The 21333-nt window shown below is 34.1% G+C and overlaps 2 protein-coding genes and 1 long non-coding RNA gene across 6 annotated transcripts in view; 2 read left to right on the plus strand and 1 right to left on the minus strand.

Moving 5' to 3' along the window:
• Nucleotides 1-791: 791 nt before the first annotated feature.
• LOC105194034 (probable inactive tRNA-specific adenosine deaminase-like protein 3) lies at nt 792-14417 on the plus strand. 2 transcript variants are annotated; one of them, XR_005575549.1, is made up of 2 exons: nt 792-1359; nt 12884-14417. XR_005575549.1 is itself a non-coding variant. In XM_011158746.3 (2 exons), the coding sequence occupies exon 2, from the start codon at nt 8466-8468 to the stop codon at nt 9735-9737; it is 1272 nt and encodes a 423-aa protein (XP_011157048.2). In that variant the 5' UTR covers nt 792-1359; nt 8458-8465; the 3' UTR covers nt 9738-11277. The 2 variants fall into 2 exon arrangements, 1 of the variants encoding a protein (XP_011157048.2); XM_011158746.3 differs by lacking the exon at nt 12884-14417 and adding an exon at nt 8458-11277.
• A 2706-nt stretch (nt 14418-17123) lies between these two features.
• LOC105194029 (transcription factor CP2-like protein 1) overlaps nt 17124-21333 on the plus strand; it is a 28837-nt gene continuing 24627 nt past the window's right edge. For all 3 annotated transcript variants that reach the window (XM_011158738.3, XM_011158736.3, XM_011158737.3), the window contains exons 1-2: nt 17124-17325; nt 18512-18737. In XM_011158738.3, the coding sequence (XP_011157040.1) occupies nt 17188-17325; nt 18512-18737 (364 nt within the window). In that variant the 5' untranslated portion in view covers nt 17124-17187. The remainder of the gene's footprint in view (nt 17326-18511; nt 18738-21333) is intronic.
• LOC113004555 lies at nt 18172-19937 on the minus strand. The gene is made up of 3 exons (XR_003269101.2): nt 19525-19937; nt 19085-19382; nt 18172-18709 (listed from the first exon to the last, which is right to left on the minus strand). It is a non-coding gene; the product is annotated as an uncharacterized LOC113004555 (long non-coding RNA).

The following is a 21333-nucleotide window of genomic DNA, read 5'->3' on the forward strand; positions in this document are numbered from 1 at the left end:
ATATCGGCGTAGTTAATTTAAAATCGAGTATTACATATTACATGTCTTTAAATTGATATATGATTTGTTATACAATTACATGGCTGTACAATATATATTCCGTTATAATAAATTAACGATAGGATTGTGTGGTAATTAGTTACAAAAATTAAAGTTAAATATTAAAATTAAAATTTAATAACTTTTAACTTAATTTTAAATAATTTAATTTTTAAATTTAATTAGTTATTTTTAAAACACAATTTTTAATTTAATAACTTTTCTTCTAAGTTAAAAATTTAACTACGCAAAAGAAAAAAATTATAATAAAAAAACTATATTCTTGTATGAAAAACAATATCTTTCTGTTATTTAAATATAATCTATAAAATTTACAAATAAAATCTTAAAAATTTGTTTGATGTTCCATATTATAATTTAATTTTATATAATATAACTTCAAAAATTTCTAATGAAATATGAACAATACTTTTTAAAATTAGTTTTTAATTTAATCTTCTCGTAACTTAATTTTATCTTAACGTAACTTTTAATAATTGAATTAGTTTTTTGTTCATGTAACTTTCAACATAACTAAAATAATTTTTATAAGCCATTAATTTAACTAAATTTGGTTTAAAAAATATATTAACTTAGTAAATTCTGAATAAAGGTGAAAAAAATAAAAACAAGTTAAATGTGATGTTATTGAACCTCATTAATATTTAATTACTAAAATTAGTAAAAATAACAAATACGCTTTTAACATAATAAATACAAAAACAAGTATTTAAGAAGAATTTGATTATCTAGTTTCGCATCCTTTTATCGATTAGCAATTTAAAAAACATTTTACATGAAAATGGCGCGATAAATAAACTCTTTAGAAGCCATGTGATAAATTGTTGCTGATTCGCGATATCGCATTCGGATGAGATTCCTCTTCGGAATCTCATTTTGGTGGCCGTGACCGACTCGCCGCGCGGACTCCGGCGTTCGTCGCGGGAAAAGCGACAATTTCACGAACCTGACGACCGATGCGATGACCGAGGCTGCGGGATATCCCTGTCTCCTCGCAGTCTTTCATCTCGCCGGCAGAAGGCGCCGCCATCGTGGACCTCACTGATAAACAGCCCATGCTGCATACCACAAAGAGACGCGAGCCGTCGCGACGACGCAAACGGAGTGCCTCCCGCGCGCAATTCTCACGTGCGTTTCTGCGTGTTTCCGGTCGCCGTTTGCTAACGTAAATCCCCCGCGCTCGAGGAATACGATTTCCGGTGAATCGCGAGCGTTTGATCGTCGAGGACTAGGAGAAAAACCGTGGGAGAAGCAGGGCGTACTTCGTGCGGCTGTAACCGCACTACCGCGGAGCAGCAGGTAAGAATTCCTCGAGTAAAGTGCGTGCGTGCATGCGTGCGCATGGCGAACACGTGGCGTCGCGACGGCGCGTCGTCGTGCTGCGTCGATGAAGCTCCGTTACGGGAGCATCGAGACACTTGACAGCTTAACGTTAGTCAAGCTCAACAATCGATGTTTCGCAACCCAAGGCCGCGGAGGACATGTTTGCCGCTCGAACTCGATCGCTCGAAATCGACGCGCGAGATTTCCCGCTCGCGTTCAAATGCGAGATGCCGACGAGCGGCCTTGCCCGTGGAAGAGAGATGAAAAGGAAGGAAAGCTATAGGTTTCCGCGGAAATTTTTCTAACACGCTGTAGCGACGCGACGTCGTGACGCATGCAAGCGGAACAGCAATGTTAGAGCGGGACTACGCTTGACTCCCTGCTCGCTTGTTGTTCGTTTTCTGTTATATAAGGATCACGCTCTGCGAATGTGCAATCTCAGACGCCATCTTAAACGAGCGGTGCGAATCGTGCCGGAATTCAAATGCGCTGTGTCTGCAAAACTCTCCGAATCGGCGCTCGGCGTTGCTCGATTCGAAACGTGAAGGCGAAGGCGGACAGAAAATTTGTAGGAAGTAATTCGCAACTTTTTTTTCTTTGGAAAGAACTGAGTCCTCAGGTGGAACACGAAAGATATAATAATATCAAAAACCACTCATTTGTTACTCAATGATATCATAATGATATCAAAAGAGTAACATTTACTGACTTATAAGTGACATATAATGTCATAATGACATCATTATGATATTCTTATAACTATGTGTTTTGCCTGAGTTACGTTCCGTTTAATTCAATTATATTACGAAATTCAATTCATATTACGAAAAAATGAACGAATTGTGTCGATTATCGAATTAAAGGAAAACTAATCTCTTCCGCATATTTCTCTTTTCGTGTCTCCCTTTGTTTTAAATTTGTTAAATATAAATCAACAAATAAATAAGATTAACCAATGAGTAAAAAATAAGTTAGATTAAAAATGTGTGGAATCTCGATTATAGTTACATTATAAGATAAGAGATACGTACATAGTACATACCCACGTTTCTGATTAACTTATTATTCTTTGATATGAAATGCGCAAGATTAGGAAAAAGTTACTGAATGCGTACCAGTCTCCTAAAATATATCTATTCAATATTTAACACTTTTACTTTATATAAGGAACATTTAGTTCCAAAAATAAAAAGTAAAGAAATAAGAAGTAAGTAGACAAAAATTTAACAAGTTTTCTTTGGTTGATTTTATACGTGCTATTAGCATTTTAGAAAATTAGGTGCATTTGTTGTAAATTTTTGATCAACTTATATAGCTGATAATAAAATAATTATGCAATTTTATTTTGCATTATTTTGTTTTTATTAAAAAAAAGGTTTGTTGTAGAATTTTTTACATTAATTGTATATTTACAATTATTATTAAAACTAAATTAATATTTTTATAAAATATCAAATTTCTTAATTTGTATCATCACAAATTTTACTATAAATAAATGATATACTAATGTAAGATTGATAATAATGAAATTAGTAATTACTATGAATAAAAATATATTAATTACAAAAATAAATTTAAGTCAGTTTTATTTTGGAAGAAGATAATTTATTTAAATTCATATTAACTAGTTTATTTATGAGGAATAACATTTTGTTTCACCGTATTTAAATAAAAATTTATTTCAGTAAAATTAATTTATATTTTACAGTTAAATTTTTAAGTATCTTTTTCTCAATGTACAGCAAATTGGATCGCTAGTGCGCACTGCTCTACATTAAGGTCCTCTTTCACCAACGTCCAATTAAGTTAATCAACGATTAATTTGCAGAAATGCCAACAATAATTTCAACCAAATTGTAACCAAATATTTCTTTCGTGTCGTTCCTTGTGTTACGTGCAGTTATAGTAATATACTCTGATAATTAATACATAAAATGGAAATTATTAGAAAATTATTCAGGTGAATAATATTAACATTAATACAAGTTATGAGAACGTCCTTCCTCTTTTAATAACAGATTGTGTTTAGTTCTCACACTGGCAAACGTGATAGCTGAATTAAACAGTCGATTAGATTAATTAGAGTTGGTGAGAGGTTCCAAAGCCGTTGTACTACGTTGTAATCTAGTGTATAAATGCAAATATCTCGAATAATAAAATATATACAAAATTAGTTGTTTGTGCACAGGATGTTGACTGTGTCCAAACTCGTGTCCAAACTAAATAACTTCACTGATTTAATATTAACCAAACCAGTCGTAAAAGCTGAATTTAAATTAAATTGTAACAAAATGCTAAATTTTTATCTCTATTTTTATCTGCCTTTACTTGGGAATGAAAATGTATGTATAAGATGATAAAATTGCAAAATAATATTAAATTGGCGAAATAATATTAATTATCATGATAACCTATGTACATTCACGAAATCAAAAACATACTATCACAAAAGATGCTTTTTTCGGAAACGCATCATTGTCAATGGTTTTTACTTTGAATCAAGCTTTTCTTAAAAAATTATATTTAGTTTTGTAGAATAAAATAAATTTCCACTTCTTGTATTTAACTAATTAATTTTGTGACTATATATATCTTATCAAGCAGCACAATAAAATATATTGAGGATTTTGCGATTTAATTCATTTATGTATTTATTTAAACACATCTTTGCATTGACATGTGGGCTTACACCATGACTTTAATGTGCACCGATGCGCACTAATGTATTTAATTAAATTCGCTATTGAACACATAATTTTAACCATAATGATTAATTAATAATTATCTGGACCTGTTGAACATGACGAGTATGCATATAAGTATTTTTGAGTAGATTGCCTGTTTTCAATACTCGTTTTGTTAGCTGATGAGTGACAACACGTCAACATATTCCTCTTTTACTCACAAAAAAGAGGACTAACAATAAGTAGAATATCACACGGATTTCGCTTAACTGTAAATATACAGGATGTAACTAAAATAAAGTAAAAAACTTTGGGAATTTTTAACATCAAAATATGAAAAAAAATTCATAAACATATGTCCGCAAATCCACTATTAAGATACAGCTTAAAATGTTTAAGTATTATGCCACTATCCCCTGATCTTATCACTCTATTATTATTTATGAAGACATTTAAAGTACTTACTTTATGAAGTTTCAATCACCCACGAAGATATGTTATGTCAAAAAGATGTTAAAGCATCTTTGATGCTTGTAACACGATTCGCAATTGTCCTGGTATCTTTGAAAGAGTGCGGCAGTCCATGATCCAATGTGTTCAAACGTGTATTGAATCAAATGCAATAGAAGACGCTTTATTTGAACATTTGTTGCAATTAAAAATTGAAAATAAATATATTATTAAATAATAATAAATATTAATTTTTTATTTTCCTTTCTTAATAAACATTTTGAGCTGTATCTTAGTAACAGTAAGTTTGTATCTTAGTAACTGTGGTCATAAGTTCATATGAACTTTTTTTCACATATTTTGGTGGGAAGAGCTCAGTCCCGAGAAGTTTGTTATCTCATTTTAGTACCAGTTTGTGTTTTAGTAATCATTCTTTGCTAATTTACGGGTAAATGGCACGACGTCTTCAAATATTTATGAGAAATGTGCATCGAAAGTTTCTAAGGTGATGTCTTTTTTATTATACAATATTTTTTATTATACAATAATAAATATAATCTTTACTAAATCGCGGTTTCAAAATGTGCAATGTGAGTGCTTGCTTTTGAGTGCTAAACGAGAATTTTATATTCACAGCTATATATACGTTTTTATCTCAAAAATATTCATTAATACATTATTACTACTCGGATATATTTATATGTAACTTGCGCTTTAACACATTTTTTTTTAAAGTTCTTATTTACGACTTAAAAACGGAGTTATACTCATTAAATCGAATACACGTTTTCACTACTCAAAACGATGAAATATTTTTCTAAGAAATATAAACATAAACAAATGCTGATAGTTTACTTATTAGTGCAAATCGGTCTAAGCTAAATTACATTTTCATTATCACATTTTTTATAATAGTGCTAACAATTTCTCATTTTACGCTTTTATCCATATATCTCATCTCTTTTCTTGAACATCTTATCTCTTCAGAATTTTTTCAATCTTTCTTTCAATTTTCAATCACTATATCTAAATCGTTATCTTACAATCTACTATATATTTTTTTCTTATATCTTATCTTTTTTATACTTTATTTTACAATCTACTAAGGTACTTTAGACAAAGGCCTAGCACTAAATAAGTACCATTTTTAAATTTATCATTTAAATACACGCTTCATATTTGGAATATATGCTTAAAAAATGTGGAAGTTGATAAAGAGGGGGGCTAGAGAATTAAAACCGGCAGTAACACATTCATTTAGTGCAACAAAAACTGACTAAGTGAGACGAAGAATTTCCAAAAATTATAAAAGTTAATTATTGACAAAATTAAAAATAATTGTAATGTTTAACAACAAAATAGATCCTAAGGGATCTTGTTTTTGTATAATTAATAATTTTACAAGTGACTTGAAAGATAATGTTTAATTCCTTTGTTATTTTTAATTTATGTTTGGTTCAACCTTATTAAAAACACAAGCATTTAACAAGGTCCAATATCATAGTTTAAAATAATTTTTTTTTGTTTATTTGAAAATGTTCTACATAAAAATAATTTTATTTTAGTAAGTGATTGAAATAAACATTTTTCTAATTTAGTTTATTTCAATATCTTCATAAATATAGTTTATAAAAAATAAAATTAATTAATTGGCTCTTAATCGGCTCAGGTACCTTACATAATTTTTTTTATTTTTACTTATTTCTTCAAAACACATTGTTTGTTCTACGACATCTTTCTATTTGCGATATAGTATCTTTCTTTAGATTACGAATAGTATTTAGCATTGACATAATGATTTAGTTCATTAAATAACTATTAAATTAATTAATATTTATATTGTGATGATAAAAAATGTCCACGGGATTCTTCCAACAGTGTGACATTTTTCGGAATTTGAAAGGTTTTATCATTTCTCAATTCAGACGCGGAAGATGTGTTACTACGATATCACGATATCAGCTATCAGGTAACTGATATATCGTCAAAGTAGGTCTCCCAGTGGAGTAGCAGCTATATGTGACACTCGTGCGTGCATGATTTTCTCGGAAAATCGAGTTTTTGCGTAATTTGTCGAGTATTATTTATCAATCGTGTGACGCGATGCATACCAGCTTTCAACAGCAACTCTATGAACTGTACATGGGAATATGATAAGTTACTCAATCGAAAGACCTTTTACTACGTAGGAATTTATTTATGCGGGAGGAAAGAAAAATAATATAAATTATTAGGCGGCCATAGCTCGCCTATTAATTTATTCTTTTTTTTCTTTTCCACTGCGTAAACACTTTACTTATTATTGTGTAATTTATATTGTATTTTTTTTTCTTTATTATTTTCGAGTTTCTCTTCACAAATGCATATTCTTGATATTTATTCCGAAATATTTATGCCTGTCAATTTCATACGTTTCATGCATTTGAAAAAAATGCTCGCTGGAATCTTTAAACAGAGTGTTCACATCAAGATCAGAGATTTTCGTTGATCGGAGATTTCGCGTTATTAACGTAATAGACGACTGTACTATCTTCATTGAGGTTCGACGTTAACGGCCATGTTCGACGTATGTTTACGCATAGTTGAAATTGAAGGAAACTTTGGCTCGAACTTCGGACTTTTTAATGCGATGTCCCGCTTGTTCTTCGACTCAGACATCATACAATTGCGCCTAACTCTGTCAATCGATCCGACCATGGCCCAAGTTGACAGCAATTTAAAATCGCTTCTGCTCCTTCGTCCCCCAGGGTAACTTCGATTATGATTAAGGTCCATCCGGCGCCGGCGCCGGCGAAAGGATTATCTCCGGTCCTCCTTTCGCAAAACCTCACCGAGTTTACGACCATCAAAACCTCACCGAGTTTACGACCATGACGTGGGAAAGTGTCCTTAAGACACGCAATTGTTTAATATTTCGAGATATTCCAATGTCAATCATCTTGTGTTCGTCACATTTTACGACCCAATTTGAATGCCTCCTAATATTAAAAATCTATATTTAGTTACCATAAGTAAATATCCATAATCGCAAATACACATTAAAAAATAAAATACTAATTTAACACTTTTGTATGTCCCAGAAAGTCCACTCTAAATTTTAAGTTAAAAATAACTCAAAAGTTAAGTTAAAATAAGAATTATTTTAACTTAACATTTGAGTTATTTTAACTTAAAATTTAGAGTAGACTTTCTGGGACATTTTCTTACTGTGTATATACAGGAAAAAACGATTTTGCTAAAGTATTTAAAAACTTAGCTTGATAAGGGTTTAAAATAATTTTTTGTTAGCCTGTGAAAATAATTATGTAAAAGTATAATTATGTATTATTTTGTCAAGTTGGTTGTTAAAATGTCAGGTCTTTTTACAGCATTGCTTATCATGTTTGTGCGTCCTATATAATTATTTCTGTATCTAATTAAATTTTTAGATACTTCAATAAAATTGTTTTTTCTGTGTGGAAAGAATATTTGGCTGAAATGTAGATCTAAAAATAATTATGTTGAGTCAATAAAAAAATTGTATTGAATGTATTAACTTGGTTGCTAGAATTTCGAAACTGTTGGCAGTCATAATTATTTAGATGGCTCAACTTAAACTTATTTTCTCTGTATTAACTAAATTTTTAGTTGTTGCAGTAAAATTGTTCTTTCCGTGCAAAAATTCGAAGAGAATCTTGGGTTCATTAATATTTAATTTTTTTCTGTTTTTAATACTGCACTTAAATAAAAAATATTATTCTTTATACGTAAATTACAAAATATAACTTCAAAGGCGAATAATTATGTTAAATAACAAATATAAACAAAAAAGATAAAGAAATTATTTCTGAGAGATAAAAAGATAACGATAAACTCTTCTTAGTGTGATGTTCGATCGAGCGGTGTATTACAAATATCATCGTCAATCTTCTAACGATAAGTGAAGGCAGCGTCTTTTCAGGGTAGAAGATGACGTCACCGAAGAGTGTCAAGGCACGCAAGACGGAGACAACTGCGACTAGAAGCTGGACGGCGAGACCGATTTTAGGCTCGGATTTCACGGAAGTTCCTGCGCTGCAGCAGGTCTATGTGGGCGTCTTGAAACAACGGAAGGACACCTCCACCGCGATTAAAAGCATATCCGTCGTTTTGCCGGGATTCGCTCATTTGAAGCGCTGTTCCAACGGGAAACTGCTTTTGGCTCCGCTTCGCTCGGACGAATCGTCACGTGAGAAAGATCACGATGTTTCTCTCGGTGAAGATCAACTTAAGACTCAGCTGAAGGAAGGAGGATTCGATCTTTCCTTACTAGAGGAGAAATTCCAGGTAACGGAGGTGCCAGCCAAGGCGCCAAGGACGAAATTACAAGCCAGCGAAGCTACGAAGATCTGGCCGGTAAACTTCCATCCCGACCAAACGATTGAGAGCCTGATCGACGGTTCGATCTTCGATGAGGATCATCTGCACATGATCGAGCGAATCATGTCGCTGGTAATAAAGGCTGCCAAATTAGAGGCGATTGGCGACGAGCGCTGCACTGGCGCTACGGTGATCGTCGATCCCGAGGATGGAAGAATTTTGGCGGTGGCTGCGGCGAGACTCGATAAACATCCCATGTGGCATGCCGCCATGCTAGCGGTTGATCTCATTGCCAGACTTCACGGTGGTGGTGCGTGGGAATTGAACGAGGACTGCGACGAAACGAAGAGACCAACGGACGCTGTCGATGAGAAAGATACTTTTGACGATGGAAGGTCAGACCCGAACGCCACGACTGAAGATCAGAGCTCGAAGAGGTTGAGAAGAATCAAGAGAAGATACGAGGAAGAGACACCGCTCTGTTATCCGAGAACTCTATCTTCGCTACAGTTTCCGGTTCAAATGTCCCTCGAGACGCGAGGCGTGCGAAAAGGGCGAAGGAACAACGGTGCCAAGAGCGAGAATTCGAAGCAGAAGGAATGCGAAGATGACGCGAAGAAATGCGGACCGTATCTTTGCACGGGTTATTGGGCATTTCTGCTGGTGGAACCGTGTCCTCTGTGCGCCATGGCGTTGCTGCATTCCAGAGTCGCGCGGATCTTCTACGGCACGGCCAATGAGAGCGCCGGAGTTTTGGGCTCCAGGGCGGTTTTGCATACGGTGCCGGGCCTGAACCATCGATATCGAGTCTGGAGCGGAATTCTGGAGCGAGAGTGCCGACAGGCGTTGGAAGAAATCAACGCTCGCAAAAGTCGCGGCTGAGTGACGAATTCGACGTGCCTCTGTTGTGGAAAGATTAATAATGCTCGAAGTGGCTGCACGGGCAACTGGTTCGTCTCATCGCAATCTAGCCGGAAACAACTAAAGATATTGATGCCGCGAAACCAGACACAATAAAAAAAGCAAACAGGAGCGTGGCGTATATTTTGTTGTTGACGTCACCTGCTCGTTTGTCGTTTTTGCTAATGACTTCTCATGCGAATTACGTTATCTATGCATACAGATGACATTATAATGACATTTTTGTGATACCTTATCTTACTTGCATAACATATTGTGCATATTCATTCGATATCATAAAGAAATAAATCCTTTCCAATAAAAAGAATCTCAATCGTGTGATCCATTAATATATCGTGACTGACTTAACGCTCCTTCGGCATTTTCTACGATATTCTCCGAAAAAACGATTAGTTTATTAATTCAGGCGGGTTTCTTTTAGGAAATTCAAAGAAACAAAATTGTTTCACAGATTTATCAACGGCGGATTATTCCATGATCGGTCGCGCGACGGCAACTTAGATAGTTGCATGCACAACCGGTTTTATAATTTCAATCGAAAGCAACACGACGCAAAAGACTACACATGGTACGGACGTGCATTCGGCCATAATGAGTCTCGGTATATGCGTGACCTTGACGCCTTGACGCGTGCATGTGCGTCCGCATCTGCTGACGCTTCTTGGTGTGCACGGCGAATTAACACTTGTATTTGCCGACACACACGCAGCAGCGTGACGTTCGATCATTCCCCGAAGATTATGAAAATCATTTCTGTATATTCTTTTGTCTTTCGCTTTTTTAAAGCGTATCTTTCAGCGCAGGATCTTGAGATGCCTGGGCGATAGCCAAGATATCTTTTACTCCAAGTCTTCTACTATCTATCTTAAAAGAGAAAAACGATTTTTTAGACTACAATTAAAAATGTTATTGCTTTATGAGATTACTAATTATACTTTGATTAATTTTTTTTTAGTCATTATTATTATGTATGCAACGCGTTATTTCACGTGTTGCTTCTTTATTAAAAATTTAACTTTCTGCAAAGATTTACATATCTATAATAATAATAATTATTATTATTATCATGATAATTATAATATTAATAATTGATGACGATTCTAAGGCTAAACGTTACGCTTCCAGCGTTCATTATTCGATTATTATAGTACAATTCACTTTGCGCGCACAATCGTAAATCATCCATATGATTTATGCGCGCTTAGTCGTTTAACTTTGTGCTTCGTATCGTGTCGACAACTCGTTTAATTCAGACAAATAATCGTGTTTCTCCTCGACAATAATATACAATCTTCGCCGGTTATTTTTTCGCGCGCGGATTTTCCAGGCACGTTCGCTACAATTATCTCTCAACGAAAGACACTGATAATGAGCAGAGATCGACAACGAATTTGTCAAAACGCTCGTAGCGTAGATAACATTACCAAGTTGTAAGACACCTATATAACGCTGTAACATATAAAAGTAATACGCCGAAATAAAATTCAGCAGATTTTATGAATGTTGCTGCTCGAGTTAATTACCTACAATTCGTATTGATAATGCGATTTAATGACACCTGAGAGCACACGACGCAATCTGTAAAACAATAATTAATTAACAGACAATTGTTTAACATTGTTGAACAGCAGTTTGACATCAATGTCAAAGCATCTCAACAAAACGTATTCTACGCTCCCATAAATAGATATTACGTATTTTTGTCGATGTGTCAAGTAGAAATAGTTTGTATTCATTATGTCAAATAATATATTTTTTGTACTTGCATATATTAACATAAAAATCAGGACTTTATTTTAGCTTTTCGACACCAACACGATAAATAAAATTATACAGAAATTAAATTATAATTTGGAAAATATCAATAATTTATTTCATCTTAAAATGATTAATTAAAAATAACAAATAATCCTTTATTATGGCAATAGTAAAATATTTAAATTTTGTATAACAGCTTGCTACTTTCATTGATGATTTTATGCTAATCTTTTAGGTTTTTGTAATTTCTCACGTACAATTCACAGACAATTGTCTGAAATTGTAAACGGCTTTCCTGCAGTTAGCAATTTTTACTTAAATAAAAAATAATGGTGCCCATCGTGCACACAACTTTGTTTGTTACGAGTCAGGTCGTGACTCGTCATGATAAGCTCAGACGAGCTAAAGCGATCGTTGTGGTCGTTGATCTGAAAGAAATCCGGATGCAAAGTACAAGGCAACATTACAACAAAAATATCTGCAACAACAGAAGTTTTAATAGACGATTAAAAATATTGTTCATTAATTTATCAAATTTCTTTGCTAAATGGGATTATTGTATTGTTATATGTTTTATAAAATTAAATTTTTCTATGCCATAAATCTTGCATTAATACACAGCAAGAATTTTATAAACTATAAAATTTCTTGGATAAAATTTTATAAAAAAAGATAATATCCACATACCATCAATTTTGGCAAAAATACATTACTTTCGATGACTGCAGAAATAAGAAAAAAAGTGTTCTCACCAGTGCGCTTATTTTATGAACAATATGAAAACTGTGTCACGCTAATTAAGATGTGCATCATTTTCCATAAAAGATTGCAGAGTTGGAATTTTTTTCTTAGGCACAATATGCAAGAGCATGTTCGCGTTCTAGGAATTGCTTGAGTCGCTATGAAGCGAGTAGCGAGTACACGACGGTGACCCTGCGGATTGACATCGATCAACGAAACTACAGCTGATCCATTCCGGAGGAGAGATTGCTCGATTGTTCGTGAAAAGAGAAGAGGCTGGAACGAGAGAGGTGGATGTGATGCGCGAAAAAGTCGTGAACCACAAATTACGAGATGAGGAAGACGATATCATGTTTATCCCAACGACTGATGAAGAGGCTTGCTGACGAATGTTAACAATGATTCTACAACAAGAATTTCATATATTTTATAAAGAAAACTTTGAATTGACAAATATATTTTAATACAACATATTATATTGTAATTTAATGTGTAACGCGCATTGTATATGTCAAAGATAATAAAAAATAAATACTTTTGCAATTTCCTTATTCGTTTCACTGTCAATAGTGAGGTCATGAACATCGTTGTCACTTTTATTGTTTCAGACTTCCTTCATCGTCAGTCGGTGCAGTAACTTGCCGAAGAGAACACACGAATAGGAAAATTTCATGGTAAATTGAGAAAGATAGAACGCGTACGGCAAACAACGTTAGATTCCTTCGGCAAACAGAGTGCAGTCGGGCAGGAGCTCCGATCGTGAAATAACGTCCTCGGGCGGCATTATTTGAACAGCCGGCACGTGGCAGCGCTGACAGACACATCGGCACCGCATCGTGACGTGCAAAGGCGATCGGTAGAAACGCACGCGGAACAAAAGAGAAGAAGCAAGAAGCGAAATTGCCTTCCTCCAGACGAGCGCCCCAGAAGGAGGAGCTTTCGAGATCGTGCCGTGCGAAAAGCCACGATATCAGAGATAACGTTTTGAAACTAATTAATCCGCGTAGCAAACAGGCTCGTCCCTCTTACGACGTGTCTGTCGGGACGACGCTGGCGGTCGTGATCGTCGGCTGCCAGTCGCAAACTACGCCAATTTCAACTACCGCGGCTGGCCTCGTTATTGCGTCGTCGAACAGTTCTGTCTTGGAATAGGTCCCCCAATATTTGTAAGCTACCGTGGAAGTTTCCAGTGTCTTCTTCAACGGGACATGTAACTCGTATAACAACACATTCCCTCCTGTAACATTAAGGCTGTAAGATAAGTGACATCTCTGGAGATCACCGTTGTGACGTCTTAGCTGATAACTAATACAAATAAGCTTCTCAGAGTGCTCTTCTCGAATTCAAAGCGTCCAGAAGATAAGTTAGAGGCTGAGCTTATCTGAGATAAATTGGTGGACTACCACGCAATACTGCAGATGATAAATCAGAAATTTAATTCATCCGCAACGCAACGAGAATTTCTGCTGCGTTGAGATCTTCAGGTGACAAATCACGAATTTGCAAGACGACGTGATCAGCGCGAGACAACGCTGGAGGATAAAGGAAACGCGTCTCGTTGATCAACATTGAGTGGTTCCAATTGAGAGTCGACCCTCGAGAGTGGAGCCTATTGGCCAAGCTGTTAATTCCTTGAAGCACGATTGGATTGGATCACCCGTGGACATTCCAGAGTTCGTGTCGGAACCGTTAGGCAATCTATCGACTACCGTCTTGCCAGTCGGACTTCTTTTCCTGAAGAAGTTTCTGCATTCTGCATCTTGCCAAAGCTTTACAACGAAGGATTTCGATCAACTGTCTGTGGATTTTTGGTGATTTTCTGAAGATCACGCAGTTTATTCGAAAGTACGAATTGCAGTGGAGAACATCTGACAGAATCGGAGCAGTGAGATCAACGAATCATCTTCGTCATCATTAAACAAATCTTAAAAAGAATACTCATTGACGCAAGAGGATTGTAAGGTGCTTCTCAGTATCGGATTACGCGGAAGATATTTTGACCGCATTCAAGACTCTCGACGACTGAATGGCCCACATTTATTGGCTGCTACTTTTCGAAAGACTCTGGTAGTGTCTCTTTGCGCAGTAACGACAAGAACACAATACTGAAAGAGAGAAAGACGCGGAGTATCGTGGAGAGGGTTATCGTGGAGAGGGTTGAATCCCTTTTTTGGTTTCGCTGGGAGAGCCTTCGCCTTGCAGATCCTTCTTGGAAGAATCAGATTTCCTTTCGTCACCAAGAAGATTTTGGGGAACGCGGTGAACGAAACTCGAACTTTCATTGACGTCATTCATGAAAAGCCTCGTTCACCTCCTTCTAGATCGGGTTCTTCTTTTAGACGGCACCATGGAGCGAAGGATTATGAAAATGTGGTGATAAGGGTCAGGCGGAGGCCTCCAATACCCAAGACACTATCCAGTGTGTGAGCCATAGTCGTTAGAAAGCAATCAAAGCGTATGTAACGTTGAGCCTACTCAGGCATTTCGGAGATATTCGTCAGTTGGAATCTTTCGAGTTTTCACGAGAAATAAGCTCCTTTCAGACAAGGATTACTTCTGTCTTTAAACGTCGTTACGCTTAATGAAATTTTGGAAATTAACAGCAGTACGGCTGTTCAGATCTAAGGAGGCATAAAAATTTCGAAACGTCGGTGTTTCGAGTTGATCTTCTGCAGACGCAAGATCCTGATAAGATAATTAAGGTGTGTCATCCGTCTATCTCGGGAATGTTTTTGGACTTGCGGAATTGACATTCTCTCCTTCCGTTCTTCGTTACAAAGATAATATCTTTTTCGAACGGTTCTTACCTGAGGTGGAGGAGATACCAGGAAAACAACAATCGTCAAAGCGCATAGAAGAAGGTATTTAAATTATAATATTAGAAATCATACATATTTAATTTATATAAAAAATTTTGGGGAAAAATTTTGCAATTATGAAACGAGAAATATTAATATTACCTTGTAAGGGATTAAAATTACTTTTGTTGTGTAAAAGGAAATTAAATGCACACAATTCTAAAAATTACTATCAATTAACTTCAATAAGCGTGAAACAATGTAAGAAGTCGAATTAAACAAAAAAAGTTGATTATTGCAGAATCACTTTATGCTTTTGCGTCGGTCATAACTTTAATTGGTGCCAAGCAGTGGCAAGCTATTATTCTGAGAAAAAGCTACAAACGTTTCTTAAAACGTTATACGAATATTTAATGAACGCGCTATTAATGATGGAATATAGAAAAGGCTATTAATAAAAATGAACATCAATTGATCAAATGATCAATATAATGTTAGATTGTAATGAATAAATTATGTGTTAAATACTTCTTTGCGATATTAAGAGGCTATGATTATTTTAGAAGAAACGATTAAAAGATAAATAAAAAGAAATTTAAATGTCTTAACAAACAATATATTAAAACATAACATATTTATTTAATAACATTTTTGCAATTTTTGTACAAAACTTTTTGTTTTATTCGCACAAGCTGTAATCTATTTTAATAAATTGTATTGTTTTAATATAGAAATAGACTATTAATAAAAATAAACATCAATCGATTAAATGATCAATGTAATATTATATTGCAATTATATGTATATTAAATACTTGTTTGCGATATTAAAGCGCTATGATTATTTTAAAATAATTAGATGATTTAAAAGAAATTTTTAAAAGATAAATTTTTAAAAGATCAAAAGAAATATCTTAAGAGTACGTATATTAAAAGATAACATACATATTTGCTTAATAACGTTTTCGCAGTTTTTGTGTTAAACTTCTTTATTTGTGTGATCCATGTTAAATTATTATTTTATTCACAGAATTTAATATATTTTAATAAATTTTACAGTCATTAATTTTACTTTTAGTAAAGAAAATTAAATGTAAATACAAAAATTGTTACTGTACCGTATAATAATGTACTGTATCATAATAATTTGTCATGATTTTTACTCTTAGCGATTAAATAAACGCTGTTAAAATTGTATTTGGTGACGTAAAAATTGCTGTCTCGAAACGCTTCAGACATCAAACAAAATAATTAGCTCGTTGACCAAACGTCTTTCTTATTTCGTAATTAAGAATTTGTTATTCGCAGGAGGAACTTCTCCGCCGAAACGGCAGCAAATCTTCGGCACAACTAGGAACAAGATGCGTTGCAGCCAAGGCGTGGCAATGATATTCGAAGACGCGTTTGTCGTCTTTTCGCGTTTTTTGTCATTGAAATCGCGAGGCTGCGCACTCTTGGAAACACATCGGCAGCGCGAGACCACCGGTATCAAGAAACTGTACAACAGCTTCTTCGTAATGTTCTAAGAGAGGGCGAATCATCACGCGTACTCGACCCTGAAAATCATCGGCGGTCGGGTGATGCACCGATTCACCGGTATTTCCGGGCATATCGAAGATCTGGACAGAGGGGTATCCGTAGGGTGAACGCACAGCACGATCTGCAACAGACATATGCGGTGGAATGAAATGAGTGTTTCTCGCAACTAAAGAACGATGGTTGGAGATGAAGATGATCGATCTGTGATTTGAGATCAGCGTGGACTCGTCGCCTTTTACAGAATCGTCGCCGAGAATCGTAGCCGCTAAATTTCTTTTCGCATATATAGACATAGTATATAAAGTAGTAAAGTTGTAACTCGTAAGTCAAGAAGTCGCCCTCGTCTTCTCATTTTTGAAGAGAGGAATCTTTTGGCGCTAGGGAATCAACGCTCGCCGACGGAGTTTCTTTAAAGGTGGTCGAAAAGTGATACCCTTCATAGATCTGAGATCCAAGATTAGCATATAGATATTCGTCTTGCCCGGAAATCGCCGCTGGCAAATCCGTTAGTGTCGCAGTACATAGATTGTAGACGGTAATTAATTTGATCACGTGTGCTCTGAGAAGCTGAATTGAATGGAGCTGCAACTCATGATGGACGGCGGCGCGGAAACCCTGCACGGAGCAATGTGGTTCTCCAATACGTCTCCGTCATACGAGCAATTGTCACCAGTTCGTTCAAACAGGTGTGACATTGTAGCCGCCCCTCAACAGGTGCGTGAAATTATTCTCTCTCTTTTTCTGTTTATTTTTTGTCAGAGTCATTCTAATAAATTATAAATGTTTTTTTTTCTTAGTTTATCTAAATTTATATTTTAAACAATAACATCATTTTTTAAAGTTGCTCCAAAATTCTTTTATTTCTACTAATTTTTTCTCGTATATTAATATTTATAAGGTACTTCAACCGAACAAGGCATATTTAATTCATTTTATTTTTCAAAAACTTTATTTTTACAAAATAACTCTAGATATATTAAAATAAACTAGATTAAATCTTTATTTCAATCGTTAAAAAAAATAAAATATATGTTCCATATAGAATTTTTATAAATAAACAATTTTCTAACTCACATATTAGGTCGTGTTACATGCTTATGAATATAACGTCCAAATAAAAGATAAATTGAAACTTAACATTATCTTCTAAAACAGTTTCAAAATTATTATTAATTTTAAAAATAAAATCTCTTAGCGTTTAATTTTAAACATCACAATTATCTTTAATTTGGTCTTTAATTAATCTTGTAATTAATATCTTCAGAATATCTTTCTAGCCAGTTGAATGCAATTTTAGCTTCTTAAGAGTTAACAGTATTGAAAATCATTATTCTCTGGTGTAAACCGTACACATAACAAATAATAATTGCCATAACAATGGTCTTAGAAGTGACCCTTATTTAATAAATACGTTGTTTCTAAAAATGTATACTTATTCCAAAAAATATACATACGTATTTGTTCCTTTTTATAATTAAGAAGTTAAACAATATTATAATATGTTATAATCAATTATAAAATAATATACTTAAAAAAACTTTAACAAATTTTTATAAAAACGGCTTATATATCTATTTTATTATTTTAACTGGCTTTTGTTGTATTAAAAACAGATGTGTTGGTGCCGGTTCTAATTCTCTTCTTTACTTACTTCCTACGACACATCTTTTAAGCATATACTCTAGGCGCAAAACGCATTTTTAAGTGATAAATTTAAAGGAGACCTCAGTTAATACCCTATTCGATTCAAATACCTTATAATAAAAATGGTTTACCAATTTTAATGAAAATTAATACTTTTTTGAAGCCAAGTTTTGGTTGAAATTTCTTTCGACGACTTCAAATTTATTTCGAATAATTATATTTCAAAAATAGTAATTGAAAAATGTCAATGTTACAGACCGCAATAGAATATCATAGTCCGCAAAATTCTCTTTGGCAAGATAAACACAATTCGCCGAAAAATTCGCCGAGTGGCGGTGATCAGATACATTTGAATGGTGGTTCGCCGCAACTCTCGCCTTCCGGATCATCCCCGAATTGCGAACAAAACAATTTGAAACGCCGTTCCACGGAACCGTTGCAGCACATCACGGAACTTGAAAAGAAACACATTAGAAGAGATGGTTAGTATTCTTCTTATTTATTCTCAAATATTATCAAATAAAAATTATTGCATACTTTAATTAATAAGAGTATTTATCGAGTATTAAATTTAATAACGCATAATTCTTAATCTTTGTAATTTCTAGATTAGCAAAAAATATATCGTATTTAATAAAATTAAATGAATATTTTGTAAAAATTCGTAATTTTTTTTCAACTTACACAGTGGCATTGAGATAAAGTTATAAAGTTGTAACCTTTTAAAATATTTTTGAAGATATTAAATTTTAACAGTATTAAATTTTATATTCTACGCAAGATATATATATTTGTATAAAATGTGAAGAATATGTTGCCTTAAATGTACAGTGGCGTGAAGTCGATTGTCATTATCGTGTAGCTGTTGACGTAGACATATCTCCTTAAAGGTCGTGACCAAACGGCCCCTCGGACACTGTCGTAGCCACGAGTTCCATTTTGCTGCTTAGTATTACGGACCTTCTCTTTATTAAAAGATATCTACATTGTGTCTTCTCTAGTTTTCAATTTTTTTTTTTAAATCTAACTTTTCTGCGATAAATTCACTTTGTTTCTCTGTACAAATTCATAAATAGAATTCCATAGCAATCACCAATATCGCACTAGATTATTCTTGCGACAAAATTCTAAAAAATTAAACATTAATTTTTTAGTCTAATTAAACATTAATATAATTAATTTATATGGAATAATAGCACAATACAGTGTAGTTCTTGACGTAAACGACTTAACCACCGTCAAATTTCGCTCGCATGGAATTTCGACTACCTGACAAATCAGCGAATACCGAAGGATGCTCTAAATTGTTTGAAGCAACATTCGCGTTCAATATTGTCATTGTTGATTAACGGTCAAGACTCAGCGATGACACGATGTGCGATTCGAGTGACGTCGCTTTGAAGAACTCCTCAAGACTGATCGGTGAACTTCTGCGTTCTGTCTTCTCGCATCCGACGCCTTTTCGCCCACGTGGTCATTTGTGGCTGATAACTCGCGAACATACACTCACGCAATGTATCACGTAGATTGTCTTGACCGAGGAAAGAGGCAGAGAGATAGAAAGAGAAAGAGAGAAGCCTGATAGCAGTTCGCCATACTGGCGGAACTTTGTGAAGGTGCACGCACGTAGATTTGGTGGTGTGTTTTTGCTCGAGTGCGATCCTCACCGCGGCCGAAATAGGATGAAGTGGTGTGATATCGACAGATCCAGGGTGTCGCTGCTACAAAGTCGACATTATTCCCCTATTGCCATCAAGAATCGGCGGCGACACGCTATTCAGGAGACGAAAGATAGGCCGAGCACGATGCATCATCAGTTTCACGTCAATTACAACGGCGCTCAAGGCGGTACGATACCGTACAGACGAGTTTTACTCTGTGTGTTGATTATTTCAGATAATAACTATGCGCGTAGCGCTCGAAAAGAAAGCGAAATGTAATGAAGATACCGAAGTAAAGAATATTGCGAGACGCCGTATAATAATTTTTGTCCTCGATTATTTAATTCGTGCATAACATTGCTTTATCTATTACGTTTTTTGTTATAAAAAATTGATAAATGAAAATGTTGAATTTTATATTAGACATTTTTGCGTAAATTTTTTTTCTTAAAATAAAAAAGAAATGAAACATAACTTATACAATTGTTTTTATAAAAAATATACATATTTTAAAATATACACTGAATTTTATAAATATTTAAACATATAATATAAAGTAAGAATTAAATATAAATAAAAATGTATATAAGTGAAAAGGAAACGAATTGTAATACATTGAGAAAAAATTGTTAACTTGATTAAATTTTTCCATAAATTCAAATGTTTATGTATTAGATGAGTGCAAAAGTTTGTCCGATTTCAATAAATATGAATAGGAGCGTCGTATGGTAACATCATCAATTGTTATGTATTGCACATTGTTACCTATTGCACATCTGAAAAAAAATGTATATTCAATAGTCATTTGAGCGAAAGATTTTTATGTTTTTATTAAATTCATGTTGTGAAAACAAAATTTTAAATGAACAATAAAAGTTGCTTTTATAGTATATTATGCTTTATCAATTTTGAAAAGATGTAACAGTGGGAACTGTCATAAGAAAACATTCAGATGTCTATCAGAATCAATAATTTGAATTGTTAAGAAATGATTTGCGTTTAGATGTATTGACTTCCACCTAGATGATCACGCTTTAACTAAATTTTTTGCATAAATGACACTGTGCGCAATTTAGTACAAAATAATTTATAAATTTCAACGAAAGAGATTGTTGAGAAACTCAACTTTGACAAATTGATTGCATTTTGACACTAAAAAAAAAATTGTGTACACTTTGAAGCTTGATACTTATTTGCTAACCGAAGAGAATAAATTAAATCGAGTTTTTGCAATTGTTTCTTTGTTTGGCCGATCAACTAAAGAGTCGTTTTTGAATTGACTTTTGACTGAAAAATGAGATGTCAATAAGAAATAGTACAATAATGCTCAACACAAACGCATTTGGAAACTAACAGATGTAGAATTCATGACAAACGACAATTTGCATTCTGAGAAAGTGATACTTCTGTTTGATGG

The sequence above is a fragment of the Solenopsis invicta genome, chromosome 9 (genome assembly GCF_016802725.1).
Source record: "Solenopsis invicta isolate M01_SB chromosome 9, UNIL_Sinv_3.0, whole genome shotgun sequence".
Lineage (NCBI taxonomy): Eukaryota > Metazoa > Arthropoda > Insecta > Hymenoptera > Formicidae > Solenopsis > Solenopsis invicta.